This window comes from Equus caballus, chromosome X (genome assembly GCF_041296265.1).
Source record: "Equus caballus isolate H_3958 breed thoroughbred chromosome X, TB-T2T, whole genome shotgun sequence".
Classification (NCBI taxonomy): domain Eukaryota; kingdom Metazoa; phylum Chordata; class Mammalia; order Perissodactyla; family Equidae; genus Equus; species Equus caballus.
This window is the reverse complement of record NC_091715.1, coordinates 31076228-31094188: the sequence shown is the minus strand read 5'-3', so window position 1 is coordinate 31094188 and position 17961 is coordinate 31076228. Positions and strand designations below refer to the sequence as shown.

Below are 17961 nucleotides of genomic sequence, written 5' to 3'. Positions count from 1 at the left end.
AGTCCCAGGGCTCTAGGAAGCAGGCTAATCAGGCTTCAATCAGGAACTCATCATTCAGAGAGAGAGAATTAATTCAGGATGGGAGGCAGGGAGGGAGCAGAAGCACAGGCAGAATCTCAAAATCTATCTGGATGAGTCTCTCCTTGGGAGGAGGCAAAGCCTGAAACCCCCTCACAGGGAGGTGTATGCTGCAGCAGAGTCTGGATGGGAAGTTTTCTGATAACCTGCTGCAAAGAGATGCTTCCGCATACTGCTCTATACTCCTCAGCGACCCTCTGGGTTCTAAAGCCTGCTTAAACCAACACTGTTTTAGACTTCCTTGGTCTAATAATTTCCAGAGAAACAACCATGCAGAGAAGGTGACGAGGAAGAGTGAGGCACTCCTTGGGGCAGGCTCCTGCAACAGACACACCTTCTTAGCAGGTCAGGGGCCCAGTCTGATAGGGTTTGTTGTGTGCTGGGAAAGAAGGGATTGGGCATGTGTCTGAATTCCCAGCTCTGTACCAACCTCTGCTGCTATGAAGTGCCTTTTGCAGAAAAAGAGAAAAGGCTCAAAACATTACCCTTTTAATTACAGCATATAGTTGACATTTCTGAGTTGTTTCCTATTTGGAAAGATGTTCATGGAGAATATAGTCTCCTGGAAGGGGGGCACCCCAAGAAATATGGCCATAGAGGGATAATATATGCTCCCCTCACTCCCTTCCTAATCTTTACAGACTTGGGCCTAAACAATGTAAAACAGAACTATCAGAGTGGGGCGGGGGAGGGGAGTGAACTACAGGCTCACATATTAAGCAGCAGACACTTGATGCCTAAAGTGGGTATCCATAAAAAAGAATTACCTGCAGTTCTCCAGTAAACATTCCAAATTTAGCTTGAAGCTATTAGTCAGTATGAATAACATGCATATGTTTTCTTCAAATAGCTTTTCAAAGTCTGCTGTAGTTGTCCCAGCGTTCATGGGGAAGTTAAAACTTTTAACTAAAGAGAACCCTATAGAAGAGAGCTGAGTAGAATCACATTGTTGAGGAAGCTTTGTGAAAACAAATGAAGTGACTGGCACAATTTTTAAATGGAATATGGACTCTCGACTAGATCCATGTTAAATTTCCCGGCTTTGATCATTGTACTGTGACTATGTAAGAGGATGCCTTTGTTCTTAGGAAATACACACCGAAGTATTTAGGAATAAAGGGACAAAAGCGAGAAAGTGAGAATGAGAAAGCAAATACGGCAAAATGTTAGTGGGTGAACATGGGTGAAGGATAGAGAGGAATTCCTTTCCCTATTCTTGAGGCTCTTCTATTAGCTTGAAATTATATCAAAATAATACATTTACAAACATCAAATGAAGTAATTTTAGATTGGCCTACTTAAACACTATACTTGTTGACATTAAGTTTTCTCAAGGGGTTGATTTAACACCAAGAGATCTCTTTCAAAAGACTTATCTTATAGCTAAGTCTTTCCAAATTGCGAGGCCACCTTCAGAAGAAAAGGAATTATTGAAACAATCCATGTCTATATCATGCTCTGAAACAACTCCTTTAATAACTGATATTTTTTCCAACCATGGATTGTCATTTACATTTGATTATTAGATTATGTTGATATTGAATCACCCCTTCAGTATTTTATATTTCTGAATCAGTATACCATTTATGTTTGTCTAGATTTATATTGCCTCTCTTTTTTTGATTTGCACACAGCCATCAACAGACAGCTGAGCAGAATCTTAGAATCCAGCAGAGCAGCTTTAACAAGCGGAGTAAATGCTTACAAGACAATCAAAGGAGCTTCCATGGACTGTTGGTGTCTTGCAAAGCAGAATCCTAGTACTCTCAAATTTCTTATCCTACAGAAGGAATTTCCAGGTGAGGTTACAAAACAATAATTAATCATCAAAATCATATTCAAATTTCTGGGTTTATTTTTTTTTTGAGGAATATTAGCCCTGAGCTAACATCTGCCACCAATCCTCCTCTTTTTTGCAGAGGAAGACTGGCCCTGAGCTAACATCTGTGCCCATCTTCCTCTACTTTATATGTGAGATGCCTGCCACAGCATGGCTTGACAAGCAGTGCGTAGGTCTGCACCTGGGATGTGAACCAGTGAACCCCGGGCCGCCAAAGTGGAATGTGAGAACTTAACCACTGCGCCACCAGGCCGGCCCCAACAAATTTCTGTTTTTAAAATAGTCCCTGAAATCAAAAAGCCATGAAAAGACTGCATAAGGAATGAAACACGAGGAGAAATTGAAAAGTTAATTTATTATATGAATAAACATAAACAATATTTGAGTCAATGGCTGCAGAGAAGCAGCCTGCAAAAGCTCACATCCACAATTTATTGGCTAGGAAGTACTGACACGTACACTCATAACCACAGCACTAATGTTCTAAGGTGGTTTCCAAGGAAATGCTGCATTTGACAATCAGTTTTAATGTTTATTTTCCCATTTACAAGGCTGAAAAGATTAAACCCACATTCAATTAAAGTCTAGCAGGATCAGGCATTCAAGTTGTAAAGCACAATTATCAAAAGATGCTGCTATGTCCTTTAGGAAAGATGACAGATACAAAAATGATAAACTCACTTGCCATCAAAAGCAATTTCTCAGATTTCAGTGGGTCTTTTTCCTCCAAGTACCATGTGTTTGGGTGCTAATTTTTGTCAGCAACTGATGGTAAGAGAAAGGGCGACTGCTGGGTTCGCTCCAAGAGCAAAGACCATTTACACTTGCCCTTCCATAAGGCCAAAGGCCAACGTTATTCACTCAAGACACTCATGTGGGTGATGCTACTTGTTTCTTTTCTAACAGTAAAAAAATAATAATAATCTGTTTATGATTTGAATAACTAGAATAACAACTCCTTAAATATGCATGGCACTTTAAAAATATTTTCAAAGCATTTTCACATCTATTATTTAATTTGATCTTTCTGACAACCTCGTGAGGTAGGCTGGGCAAGGATATCATCCAAATGTGGTGGGTGAGTAAACTGAGGCATAGAACAATGAAACAACTTGCAGGGCTGGACAGGGAGATGCCAATCTCTACACTGTGCCATCTCCAGTAATGAAGAGAGAAAGTCTAAACATGTTTGATGATCTTATTTCAATATATTTTGAGGATATACTTCACCTCCTTCCAGCCAAATGATAGTAATTCAGTTGGAGCAGCTGTCATGACAAGTTATGGCATGTAATTAATTAGACAAAGCACTGAAAGTTTTACAAATTCGAATTATAACTGAAAAACATTTTAACTCTCAACACGAGAGGGAATTTGCTGGTTTGTTTGTCTTTAGGGCAACCTAGGTCTGCAGTCTGAATGATAATTTTGCCATTTTAGAGGTATAATATAAATAACTTCAAAACAAAAACTCTCAGTTCACTGTGACTTCAATGTTCACCATGTGGAAAAAACAAGCAGTGGTTTCTCTACCACAAAGTCAAGGGACATACATGGCCCCAAAGCAGGGGCATCTGTATATCAAGGGTTAAAGATGACAAAATGTCCAATTTAGTTACCAAACCTCTTTGTCCTTATAAATGTGGCTTATAATTGGGCTTTGGGAGTCTGACAGAGCATCACTGTTAGTTTGGTTTTGGGTCATTCAAGCTGCTTACCTATCTTCTACATTAAAATTACTTAAAATGTATTTGAAGGCTCAGATTTTGTAATGGGTCTTGAGACAGGCTTCCAAACCAAGGCGGGGAAGTAAATACCGGTCTCTCTATCCCTGTCTGACTACAACTCCTGCTCAAATTCACCATTTTTAACCTATCCCCTCACAGACTGGCTGTTAGAAACTGGACGGGTCAGAAAATTCAGCCATTATAGGTCCTTAGACTGTCAATGCTGATTGACTTGCAATGTCCAGCCTAGTCATTGACAGCTCACCTGTTTCCAGGTAGTTCATTAACAGGGTTTTTATGGCAGAAATAATGGCATTAGATCCAGGCACTTTCCCAAGACAACTGAGGATATGCTACAAAACCCTTTTATGAAACAAATAGGGTTCTGGGTTAAAGGAGAAATTATATTGAAGACAGAGAGTGTAGGAGGATAAAATTGGGGATCTTGTTCAAATCAAAATGCACTCAAGTTAAAGACAAAAATCTGGTCATTTCACCTTTTTCTATAATTGAAAGTTTCTGAAATCAATATCTAGCTGGGGGGGGGGGTGACTCTTTTCCTTTAAATGAAAGTAATGAAAATTAAAATGCCCTATAAACCTGCGCTAAGTGATAGATTTCTGTGGAGTTTTCTAGAAAAACAAGTTAACCAAGGTAACTCTTGTCTAAAACTTTCTTGACAAGCAAGGAGGAGGGGGAGTGAATACTATGAGTTTTATTTTCCTCTTTCTTAGGAAGGCAAATCCTAGCAAATTCTAGAAATTTCCCAGAATTGTAGGACAGGACTGAACCTTGAAGAGGTTTAAGCCTACCTTCTAGCAGATTCAGATCTTCAACCATCCTGAGAAGAATTCTGCTTACAAAAGTCTATATAATTTTAATGTTTTAACAACCTTCTTGATGCAGAATTTCTTCAACATATTGAAGGAACACAACTTTCCTAAAATGCTAGGGCTTCCACAACCAAATTTAGAATTCAGTTTTACATCCATGGGTCCTGGGGAATAGTCCCAAATCTAGACTTTTGAACCAATTAGAGATAGCAGGCCAAGGTGGCTACAGTTGGTTATGTACAAAGAGCCCTAATGAGATGAAAATGGAATATCTCTGTATTTAAAAACCAAACATGAACAGCCCTCTCGGAAAACTCTGACAGGAATGATGTTGCTGATGGTGAAACCCCAGGAACCTTCTTTGGTGATCAGGACAGTTCTTGGGTGAAACTATGCTCAGGGATAATAAAACATTAGGCTACCCAGACCAGCAATCCAGAAAACTAGAAAAGAAGAAAACCACTGTCCTCATTTTACCTGATGGATGTAACCAGCCCAACTCAGATATCATCGATACTTTTTCAGTGAAAAGGCCAGTAACACCCGGGAGAACATGGTCAACTGTGCATGGTGGTGCCTTAGGCTGCCCCTTCAACACTCAGGGGTTTCCCTGGCTTCTCCCCATAGTTCCCATATGCCCAAAAGCTCTCTAAAGGGGAGCAACTCACAAAGAGTTGAGAGCTAACTTCCTGCTCTGTTAACTGCGCAGGGCTCATCACTTGTGTGAGGAACAGGGATCAACCCAGAATACATATATCTGTGCCCCAAGAGACTCAGGTCCTATTAAATAGAGCAGAACTCATTGGGATTCAAGATCTCGCTGGGCATAGAACTTATTTTACTGCTAGAAGGTGTCTCATCTATGTCCGCAGGTGACCTAAGATCTGCCTTTCCTACAGACTCACAGGATTTCTGCCGCCTGCAGTCACAGCAAACACACCTTAGCCACTCCTGAAGGCCTTCAGAAACACTGGTGGAAAAGAGCTTTTTGCAAGGATGGAAGAACTGATAGAACACGAGCATGAACAGAATGGCTGTGCAGTACCCAATGAGCAACTGCAGAATCAACAGAGGTGCACACACATACATATAGATGTCGGTCTTGTAAAGATACCACATGAGGAGGAGGAAGGCGTTCTCAACGAATCTCAGCATGTAGTACACCAGTAGCTGGTACCAGTTCTGGGACTTGCTGATGAGGTCAGGGTTGTTGATTTTCAGCTGCACAGCTGACCAGCAGAACATGTTGATACCAGCATAGAGGAAGGTGAGGAAGCACAGCACGATGGTGGTGCCCACGCGACTGAGGGCCTTCTCGATGTTCTCAGGGAACGGGGAGCCACTACACCAGAAGAGGATCCAGGGGTAGAAGAAGAAGCTGAGGAAGTTGATGAGTATGATCATCACCACCCAGGCCTTCAGGACGGAAGTAAAGAGGACCAGGACCACAACTCGAGTGGCAATCTCAAAGCTCCTCCAGAGGAAGATACAAACATAGGCCAGAGGCTTGACTTTTACAAGGTATTCATCGTACTTGATCTTGATGGCTAGGATGTTGCAGCGCAAGGCTCCATACACAATGGATAACAGAGACAGGACCATAAAGAAACCTGGGGAGAGAAGAGAATGAGCACCGTCAAGTCTCACCTCCACCAAGAATCCTACTGTGGCAGACACTCTGTCAGTCCACTGCCCATATTCCTTCGATCCTTCTGTTTTATGTACACAGGCTGACTTCCAGCTCCCAGTATCTGCTCACTGTGCCTGAGGGCTTTTTCCAGGGTTGCAGAAGGCTGCTCTGCCCAGGTACCTGGCAGGCCCGGGAGAGCCGTCAATACCCCAATTCTAGCCCTGATAAGAGCTGGAATATAACTACCCTAGCTCCCCCACCCCTTGGGTAGAATAATTCTGAGGCATGTGTTCTATAATATTTACCAGTATTTCCTCATACGATTACTTTCTACTCACCCACGGTCTAATAAAGCTCCCATTATTGGCTGCCTCCCCTTCCCTGTCTCATTTCCCTTCTCCCGTCTTCCTTACACCTTCCTCCAAACATACATGCACTCAAATCCCCGTCTCAGGATCTGTTTCAGGGTCAACTCAAACTAAAACACCTTCCTGACCCCATCATGGTCTGTCTGAATATGTCTAGTCCTTTACGTGGTATGTTTTTCTAGCTTATAAGCTCCTGAGGAGTCAAGAGCAGCCATGTTTGATAATTCTTCTCGACGCCCCTCAACATACGCCAGTAGTAGGTACACCAACAGAAGACACTCAATAATAAATTGCTCAGTGAGTTCCTCTCTATCTACAGGACCTTTTAAATCGATATGCTGACTACGGAATGCTCACTTTTCTTTACTCTTCAGTTATATTCTTAAATTCCACAGAGAGCTGAAGAAATGAGAATCTCACTGTGAGTGAGAGGCAATCTGTCTTGGACTGAAAGGCCTTAGTGTTTCAAGAAGTCTCAACTCTAGCTGTTTATTTCTTAAAATGACTTATGGCTAATGGGTTTATCCAGTTTATAAGCAGGAGAAGTTTGGGGGGACAAGAGGTGACTCACTTAAGGGGAGCATGGTACCATGTTCAAGAGCATGACACTGTTAGCTGTGAGTTCTATTATCTAAGCAACGTGCTGCTAACCATGAGCACAGACTGTGTGGTCAAAACTGAAATACAACCACTTACTACAGGCTGCCACCACCTCCAGATATTGGAGCACGAAGGGACAGGAGCAGGGCTTGGAGACAGGAACTGAGAGTCTGGCTCTAGTTTTGCTCTTGTCTCACCAGGCTACGGTGGGGAAATGGCAATCTCTCTGGGTTCTGTTTTTTCACCCATAAAATTGAGATGATCATACCTTCCATGCCTGCCTCTTAAAGCGCAATGTCTATGTAACATAATTGTCTCTACCTAAATCTATAATTTTAAATGCATGAAAATAAAGGCTTTTTCTTATTATTTTATAACTGGAAGTTTGTACCTTTTGACTCCCTTCACCCATTTCACCCACCCCCCCAACCTCCACCTCTGGCAACCATCAATCTGTTCTCTGTATCTATGAACTTAATTTGTTTTGTTTTTTAGATTCCACATGTAAGTGAGATCATACAGTATTTGTCTTTCTCTGTCTGACTTATTTCACTTAGCATAATGCCCTCAAGGTCCATCCATGTTGTTGCAAATGGCAAGATTCCATTTGTTTTTTTTATGCCTGAATAATATTCTATTGTGTATATATACACTACATTTTCTTTATACATTCATCCGTTGATGGACACTTAGATAGTTTCCATATCTTGACTATTGTAAATACTGCTGCAACAAACACAGGGGTGTATATATCTTTTTGAGTTGTTTCATTTTCTTCAGATAAATACCCAGAAGTGAAATTGCTGGATCACACTGTAGTTTTACTTTTAATTTTTTAAGGAAATTCTATTCCATAGTGGCTGCACCAATTTATATTCCTATCAACAGTCCACAAGTGTCCCCTTTTCTCCACATCATCTCCAACACGTGTTATTTCTTGTCTTTTTGATAATAGTCATTCTAACAGGTGTGAGGTGATAGCTCATTGTGGTTTTGATTTGCATTTCCTTGATGATTAGTGATGTTGAGCATCTTTTCATGTACCTGTTGGCCATTTGTATGCCTTTTCTTGAAAAATATCTATTTAGATCCTCTGCCCACTTTTTAATAAGATTATTTGGTTTTCTTGTACTGAGTTGTATGACTTCTTTATATATTTTGATATTAACCCCTTATGAAATATACAATTTGCAAATATTTTCTCCCATTTGGTAGGTTGGGAGAAACCTACTTTTTCATTTTGTTGACGGTTGATGGTACAGCATGGTGACTATAGTTAATAATACTGTGTTGCATATCTAAAAGTTGTTAAGAGAGTAGAAGTTAAAAGCTCTCACCATAAGAAAAAATTCTCTAACTATGAGTGGTGACTGATGTTAACTAGATTTATTGTGGTGATCATTTTGTAATATATACAAATACAAAATCATTATGTTGTATACCTAAAACTAATATAATGTATGCCAATTCTACTTCAATAAAAATAAATAAAATAAAATGCATGGGGATAAAGGGATTTTTTCTTATTTAAGTTCTGAATCAATGGAAAAACATCTATATTTGGTGGGCATAAAAACTCTGAAGCCTTGGCACTTATTTGCCTGGGAGAAGCTCAATTTTACTCAAAGCATCAACTTTTCCCACAGTCTTTTGGCCCTGACTTAAATCATGGATATCATTCACTGGAAAGACTGCCATCTACTAATCGAATTTAAAAGACAGAAATATTATCACAGGAGTCGACTGGGAAGTAATTGGACTGAGTTATCTTTCCTAAGAAGCAAATTCAGCGGAGCATTGGGAAGCAGTGCATACTGACACTTGTGATATATTTTTATATGTGTGGTAAAAGTTTCTATACTTTAAGGATTCAGTATTGAATCCTTTTCTTTCAGTTCTAATGTTTTCTCTACTATAAGAAAAAATGCTCCAAATGCAGAAGATGAGCTAAGCATAAATAAATAAAGTGTAAATTATGTATTCATACTACAGTATTTATAGTGTTATACTAATGGTATTTTAACTCTATTTATTACCTTTAGCAATGCAATGACCCAAATAATTTTTAAGCATATATTCATTTTCTTGTTAGATCAATTATTTCCAAATTACATCTTTTTCTTTATCAAGAGAATTATCCAATTATTACCCAATTGGTGCTTAGAGCAATCAACCACTGATGCCTTCTGAGACTACAAAGAAATTATCTTGAAATCACTGACTTCAATCATCACTCCCACTGTTGGGTGCTCACTGTATAATGTGACAGATAGAAAGGGGACCAGGAAGAGAGAGATACACTTGGGAGACAAGAAACTTGTACAAAATGCTTGGAATGTGCATTTCTACCTCTAGAATTAAGCTGTTATCTAATGAATGGCTAGGATGATGCTCATGCAAATACCTCCTTATTCACACTTAAATGGAGAAAAGTTCCCTGACACCATTTCCCAACCTTATCTTCCCACAGTCAACACAAAAGGGGATCAGTTGGCAGTCCTGCCCATTTAAGTGGTACTTCATAGAAGTCTAACATCCCCTAATAATCCTCATTTCCTATGAGTGTGTGTGGGGGGGGGGGCGGAATTTTGCTGTTTTCATCTTTTATTAGAAGGCAAGACATTACTTTAGGCAAAGCTAACAAGAAGGCTTTGGCAATATTCCAAATGCCTGCCACACTTACAAAGCTTTTTCCCACTCAATTCCAGCCAAATGAACTCCTTCCAAATGAACTCACTTCCTACTTCACAGAGAAATTAATTGTTACTAGGCATGAATTTGCTCATTTCCTGACTTGACACCAAAAACTTAATCTGTATGTTAAGTAATGGAGAACATTCTATTCCACAGGATTCCACTTAGGAAGAGAATTCCATTTGTAGGACAAGGAGGAACAATTTCTCTGTTGCTTTGGAGAGATAACAGAGGCTGCTCTCAAAGGGGAGCATGGTAAATGGTTGTTCTCTGTAATGTGACAACTCTCTGTAGACCCTGGATCTTCAATAAAATGACTGAACTCATGAAATGCTTAGGTGGAAGAGATTTTTCAAAAAAATTAGTGAATGACATCAAGGGAGGAACTGAGGCAACCTGACGGAGTACAGTGGCAGAAGTAAACTGGAGGAGTTAGCACTGTAAGCTTCCGGAAATTGGAATTTTAACCCAATTTCTGAGGGACAGTATTTTTATGTTTTTATTTCTCAAATCGGTAGACAAGTGTCTTTCTTACTGGAGCCAGAATCTCCACCTGTGCTATACTCTATCACCTGCCTCCTTCTCAAAAATCTGGCTCCATCAATTATCATCTTTCTCTTCTAAATTTTCAACTGCTCTGTCTATCTTGGCTCTTTCTCCTGAGTGTATGAATATGCCTAGGTCAGCTGCATCTAAAAGATCATCCTTCATTGGCAAAAACGTGCATAATTGTTGAAGCTGTGTGATGGCTACATGAAGACTCATTATAATAGCCTCTCAATATTTTTGTTTGATTCAATAGATATTTATTAATTCCCAGCTATCCATCTTCTCTCAATTTGGAAGGGGGGATATTGGACAATATGGCAAGGGACATATTTTTGCCTTTTAGCAAAAGGAACTGATAAAAACAAGTTGGAATTGTGTGGCCTTTCCCAGGTCTGAAACTCTGAGGAGGGAAGCCTCTCAATATTTTTGTATGTTGGATAATTTATAAAATAATAATGCTGGGAGGCAGGGAGGAAGGAAGGAAGGGGAAGGGAAAGGAAGGAGGGAGGGAGGGGGTGGGGAGAGAGGAAGAGAGGGAGGGGAGAGAGGGAGGAAAGGAGGGAAGGGAGGAAGGAAGGAAGGAAGGAGGGAGGGAGGGAAAGAGGGAGGGAGGGAGGGAAGGAGGGAGGGAGGGAGGGAGGGAGGGCGGGAGGGAAGGAAGAAAGGAATGAAGGAAGGAAGGAAAAAGAAAAGGGTAAGTGAGGGAGAGACGAAGGAGCCCTCCCTTCACCCTACACTTCTTTCTGTCTACTACTACACTCTCTTTGACTCTTTTCCATCAACCCTCTTGAGTTATCTCTAATCAAAACACTAACTTTTTAATCCTCAACCCCTTGCAACCTGAATTCTGCCCTTGCTCCTTCCTAATCTCTCTGCAACATCTGATGTCGTTCATTCCCACCTTCTTGAAACTTTTCCTGTAGGACTGACACTTGATTTTCTCCTAATCATCTTTTCACTTTCCTTGCAGCCCCTTCTCAATTTCATCCATAGGTACATCTTTCTCCTCCACTCAGGAACTATGGTTTTATTTCCTCCTTCTATCCAAGGGCCTGCCAGATTTCTCTTCCTAGATATCTTATAGGTGCCTCAAAAACAAAACAAAAGGACACGGACAGAACAAAACTTACACATCCCTGAAAATCTCCTCTAACATTTCCTCTAGCAGCCCATAACATCATCACCTCAGATCATCCTACGTGTTAACTAGCACTCTTCACCTGCCTCTCCCATCACACCCAAATAGACCTCTAAGCTTTCGCTACTCAGTGTAGCATGAGTAGTTGCATGGACCAGCAGCATTGATATTGACTGGGAGATGGTTAGAAGTGCTCCACCTCAAACCCACTGAGTCAGAATCTGCATTTTAATAAGATTTTAATAAGGTTTTGCATACTAAAGTGTCAGTACTCTTGCCTTTCCAGTTCTGTCACTTGTTAGCTCTCCTATGGCTCTTGCCACAAGCTCCTAACTGATCTGTTTCTCTGCCACCAGCCTTCCTCTTCTCTGTCTGCCTGGATAAACTCTACTTGTTCTTCAAGGTTCAGTTAAATTGTCACCTCATTAATGGTGCCTTTCCTCAGCCTTCATGCATTCATTCAGTCGTGCTAAATGCTTCCAAGACTCTTCCAAGCTCAGTTAACTGCCGCTCTATTGAGATCTTACAGCCACCTATGCATATCCTTATCTCATCACTTAGTACCTTTGGTTTACTTGTCTATTACCTATTAGAGAGCCATCTCCTAGAGGTAGCTACTGTTTTATACAAATTTTTAAAATATTTTTCCAGTTAATAGAGATATAATTGACATACTCTGTATAAGTTTAAGATGTACAGCATGATGGCTTGATTTACATATATTATGAAATGACTACCACAATAGGTTTAGTTAACACCCATCATCTCATATAAAAAAATAAAAAGAAAACAAAAAAAATTCCTCTTGTAATGAGAATTCTAAGGATCTACTCTCAACAATTTTCCTCTATATCATAAAGCGGTGTTAACTAGAGTTATCACGTTTTACATTACATCCCTAGTACTTATTTATCTTATAACTAGAAGCACCTTTTTTATCACTGACACCTAGCACAGTGACTGGCACAAAGTAGGTAATCAATATACTTATGTTAAATAAATGAATGAAAAATTGCACAATCTGTGAATTGCCTTTTTTCACTACTGAATGAGGAATTTAAGCTCCGTATCTCTCATAGGCACAAGGGAAGTAAGCAATGAGAACTCTCAAAGCCCCTTACCAGAGGGTGACTTCTGTGGTTATGGGCTTCCTATGCAAATACATCTGCTTCCACGGGCCTTTCTCAATCAAGAAGTTATACCTGTTTCCAACATTTCCTGACACGTAGGATCCAAATTAGAAAGGGTCTTTGAGATTTAAGTCTACACTCTAAAAATTCTCTTTGAGGTACCTGAGAGGCCTGGAAAACAGGTAGATGTAGAAACTATGCAATATTCTCTGACCACAGGAGTAACTAAGGGAGATAAGTACTGCTTCTGGATGTGGGGCCCAACCAGAATTAAGACAGGTCTGGATTATCTTGGCAGTGTCGTGTCTTCCTGGCCAGTTATCCAGATAACTGTTCCTGCTGGATTCCACAGCTCACTCCCTGGAGTTATCCTTGACCACTTATTATAGGACCCAGTGTTCTTCTGCTTTTATTCCATCCTAGGCCCTGACAACTGGTCAGCAAATTGTTAATGACGAGGTTGACAATGAGAGAGGTCATTATCACCATGAGCTTTTACCCACATCTGCCACCCTCCCTCCCCAGTTGTTACCACAAATATTGCTTTGGTTCTTTAACAGCTTTAGTGAGATACAATTCACATACCCTATAATTCACAATTTAAAGTGTACAATTCAATGTTTTTTTGTTTGTTTTTTTGTGTGGTTTTTTCTGAGGAAGATTAGCCCTGGGCTAACATCTGCCACCAATTCTCCTCTTTTTGCTGAGGCAGATTGGCCCTGACCTAACATCCGTGCCCATCTTCCTCTATTTTATATGTGGGATGCCTGCCACAGCATGGCTTGATAAGCGGTGCATAGGTCCATGCTCAGGATCCGAACCAGTGAACCCAGGGCTGCTGAAGTGGAGCATGCAAACTCAACCACTACACCACTGAGCCGGCTCCTCAATGGTTTTTGTTTTAAGTAGATTCAGAGATATGTACAACCACCACCAGAGTCAATTTTAGTACATTTTCATCACTTCAAAAGAAACCCTGTATCCTTAGCTATCATTCCTCCATCCTCCTCCCCCAACCCCCAGTGCTAAGCAACCACTAATCTACTTGCCGTCTCTATAGATTTCCCTATTCTGTACTTTCATATGAATGAAATCATATACTATGTGGTCTTTTGTGACTAGTTTCTTACACTTAGCATAATGTTTTCAAAGTTCATCTATACTGTAGTATGTTATCAGTTCTTCCTTCCTTTTTATGGTCAAATAATATTCCATTGTATGGCTATACTACATTTTGTGTATCCAATCATCAGTTGATAGAAATCTGGGTTATTTCCACCTTCTGGCTATTGTGAATAGTGCTGCTATGAACATTTGTGTACAAATATGTTTTAATTTCTGTTGGGTCTAGAGAAGTAGAATTGCTGGGTCGTATGGTAACTTAATGTTTAATTGAACTGCCAGGCTATTTTCCAAAGCGACTGTACCGTTTCACATTCTCACCAGCAGTGTCTAAGGGTTCCAATTGCTCCATATCTTCACCAATGTTTGTTATCATTATTAACTTGTATTTTTACTATCATTAACTTTTTGATTCTAGCCATCCTAGTGGGTGTGAAGTGGTATCTTGTGATTTTGATATGCACTTGCCTTATGACTAATGATGTCGAGCATCTTTTCATGTGCTTATTGGCCATCTGTATATCCTCCTTAGTTGCTTTTGGTTCTTAACTATGGAACAAATTCATAATATATTTCACAATGTCCCATATGTATCTCAAAAAGTTTGCCACAATTCAAAGGCCAGAACAGCATAGACTAATTTAAGAACAATATAGTAACCCTACCCATAGCCATCAATGAGCATTTAAAATGAAAACAAAACAGTACAATTCTATCTTCTCATGCGTTTTTACTTTCCCCCAAAAAAAGGCATCAGAAAGCAAAAAGAGGATTTCCATGCTGGCAATGGCAGATTAGTTTGTTTTGGGCCACTATTTCTGCCAAGAACAAGTGGACAAACATCTGCTCGAAGGAATCAGAGATCTACCAAAGCAATGAGTACTTCTGGGGCCAAGATCTCAAAGAGAAGAAAAGTCCCAAAAGAAAATTCTGAAGCTGATTTTTCCCTCAAGACATTTGCCCATATGATAGCGGGTACTAACAAGCTAAGAATCTGAACACAGCTTTCAGCAGTCTCTCAAAGCTGATGGGTGTGGGAGCAAATATTGACATTCTGGTCCTGTAATGGTCCTGGTATATGTCCAAAGCTTTCTGGTAGGAATCCAAAGGACTACACACTAGCAGTAAGCGTGACTAGAAATAGGTAAGCCCTCACAAAGAAGGTATATATTTCAACCAACTCAAGTTGTGATCGAATCAGGGTGATCTGTATCTAGTCCAATTGCCCGCCATAAACAAAAGTAAAGTCCCCCTGGAGAAAGATAACTCGTCCAGAACCTCAAAGCATCTCTATTTCTTACACAAACATTTGGCATTTAATTAAAAATAACATGGCATGCCAACAACAAAAATAAAAAGAGATCAAAATCCAAGAATAAAAAGCGATAATAAAAACAGACTCCTAGGAAATACAGATACTGGAATTATCTGACATGGACTTAAAAATATCTGTAAATAGTATGTTCATGAAATTATATGACAAGATAGAGAATTTATCAGAGACTGGAAAGTACTTTAAAAACTCAAACGAAAATTCTAGAACTGAAAAATAAAACAGATAAAACTAAGAAATCAACAGATGGGTTTAACAGATTAGAAATAGCTATAAAGATAATTAGTACTGAGTAAAAGGCAAGTTAGAAGAAAATAGAGAAACAAAAAGCATGAAAGACTTATGGGAAAGGGAAAATGGAGAGAGAGAGAGAGAAAAGAAAAAGAGTGGGTCAGAAGCAATATTTAAAGTTATAAAGGCTAAGAATTTTCCCAAACTGCTAAAATATCAAACTAAACCCCAAGCAGGATAAATAAAAAGAAAAGTACAACTAAACACGCCATGTTAAAATTGCTGAACACCAAAGTCAAAGTGACTATCTTAAAAGCAATTAGAAAAAAACAAACAAAAAAACAGAATAACTTCAAAGGAGGAACAGTAACAAGGACAGCTGGCATCTCAACAGAAACAATGGAAGCCAGAGGACAAAGGAATGAAGATCTGAAAGTGGAAAGAAAATGACCTCTAACATAGACTTCCATACCAAAGATGAAGGTAAAAGAAAGCCATTTTAAGACAAAACAGAAATGAGGGACTTTGTCACCAGCAGACCTGCTCTAAAGGAAATACTAAAGGTAGTATTTAAAGCCAAACAAAATGATCCCACATGGAAACATGAAGATACAGGAATGTCTGCACAAGGACCAAAAGGATAAATACAACTCAGTTTTTCTAACAGGCAAAAAGACTTGAACAGTCACTTCACACATACACACAGAGACAATAAAGGATGGTCACTGAAGATGTGAAAAGAAACTCAAGCTCATTAGTCATCAGGAAATGCAAATCAAAACTGAAATGAGACACTATTACACATCCACTGTATTACTAAAAGTAAAACCAAGTGTTGGCAAGGATGTGGAGCAACTGGAACTCTTATACACTGCTTGTGGGAATGTAAAATGGTACAACCACTTTTGCAGTTTCCACGAAAGCTAAACATAGGCTTTCCCTATGGCCCAGCAATTCTACTCCTGAGTATAGATGTAACAGAACTGCATATATATGTATACTAAAAGGCACGTACAAGGGTATTTTCGACACCATTATTTTATTTTTAGCTGAACAGGAAATGTTTATCTATGTAGCTAGTTTCAGGTTTTTCTACAGCATTATTTTTAATAATTCCAATCTGAAAATAACTTCAATATTAATCAAGAGAAGAATATATCAATTCATTGTGGTGTATTTATACAATGGAATACTACACAGCAATGCTAAAGAACAAACTTCTGCTCTAAGCCACACATGGATAACTCTCACAAATACAGTGTTGAATGAAAGAAGCTAGACCTCTGAGTCCATTTATATTAAAATTTTTAAAAAACAGGAAAATCTAATCTGTGACGTTAGAAGTCTGCTTTCTGCTTAGCGGTTACTCTTTGGGAAGGAAGGTTGTGAAAGGGATTGAGAAAAGGTACCAGGGAGGTTTCTGGAAGTGCAGGTACTCTTCTGTTTCTTGACCTGGATAAGGGGCTACATGGGTGTGTTTAATTTGTGATAATTCATCAAGTTTCACCCATGTGATGAGTACAGTTTTCTGTATACATTTTATACTTCAATAAAAATGTTTATTTAAAAACATCTAGGTGTACTACTACTATACTTATTACATACTCAATAAATGTTTATTAGATTGAATTTTTTTTAAAGGCAAAAGACTGCTCTTTCATTATTGTAATGAAATTGTTTAAGAAATAATTTCCTTCCCCACTCTGGCAAAATGCCAAGCAGAAAACAAGCAGTCTAAACCCCTACTTAGATCACTATAGCAAAACTGGTTCTACAGACATAACCAGAATGACACCCTCATACTGTAAAATACATCTTAAAGTTCTAGTGACTAAGACCTTACTGTTACTAAAATCTCTCTTGAACATCTGCCAGTTTACCAGATGTTTAGTCAGAAGTTGAGGACTTTCCTTTCAATACAGATTTCTATCTTGTTTAGTACTCAGAATCGTCAGAACAAATTTTATGGCCCATCACTCACAGCACACATGATGTGATTATTACTGTCTGCTCTACAATCCCCAGAGATCCTGAATGATTTTGCTATTTTTCTCCCAGACATGTTTCGATCTCTTGCCCAAGGAGAGTGGAAGATAAAATCTCTTGCGGCTCATCTCTCTTATGCTCAAAAAAATTACTGCACTCTTACTTCTTGCCAGGGACTACTGGAAGCACTTTACAGGTACCAATCACTTAATCCTAATAACAATTCTATCAGGTAGGTACTGTTATTATCCTCATTATACAGATGAGAAAACAGAGACACAAGATACTAAATGACCCCAGAAATCACTCAGCTAGCAGAGCTGGACAAACCTAAGCAGTCTTGCTCTCGAGTCCTTAGTCTTAACCAGCAGGCAATATAATGAGGTCTATTTCACTAGCAGTGGTCTTAGCTCCACTTTTTCTCTCTTTTATCAACGAGAGGCAAGAAGCAGGAGTCTGCTACCCTTGAAACTGCCCAGGGCCTCAAAAAGTCTGGAGAATCCCCCTGGAGTATTTTTAGGGTTGTCCAACTTTTCCTTCCTTCCACTGAGCCCAAATTTCGTATCTATTTTCTATTACATGAGTATTCTATATATAAAGACTTCCTGAAATCATGCTGTTTAGGCACCTGGAAGTGGGTAAGCCTCATTCCACTAGGCTGGTTTCTGAGAATCGCCTCCCAAGGCACAACCAATGATCAGA

The 17961-nt window shown here is 39.4% G+C and overlaps 1 protein-coding gene across 2 annotated transcripts in view; it reads right to left on the bottom strand.

The window, feature by feature from the left end:
- Positions 1 to 2254: 2254 nt before the first annotated feature.
- XK (X-linked Kx blood group antigen, Kell and VPS13A binding protein) overlaps positions 2255 to 17961 on the bottom strand; it is a 47538-nt gene continuing 31831 nt past the window's right edge. For both annotated transcript variants that reach the window (XM_070258477.1, XM_001489438.6), the window contains exon 3: positions 2255 to 6088. In XM_070258477.1, coding sequence (XP_070114578.1) covers positions 5262 to 6088 — 827 coding nt within the window. In that variant the 3' untranslated portion in view covers positions 2255 to 5261. The remainder of the gene's footprint in view (positions 6089 to 17961) is intronic.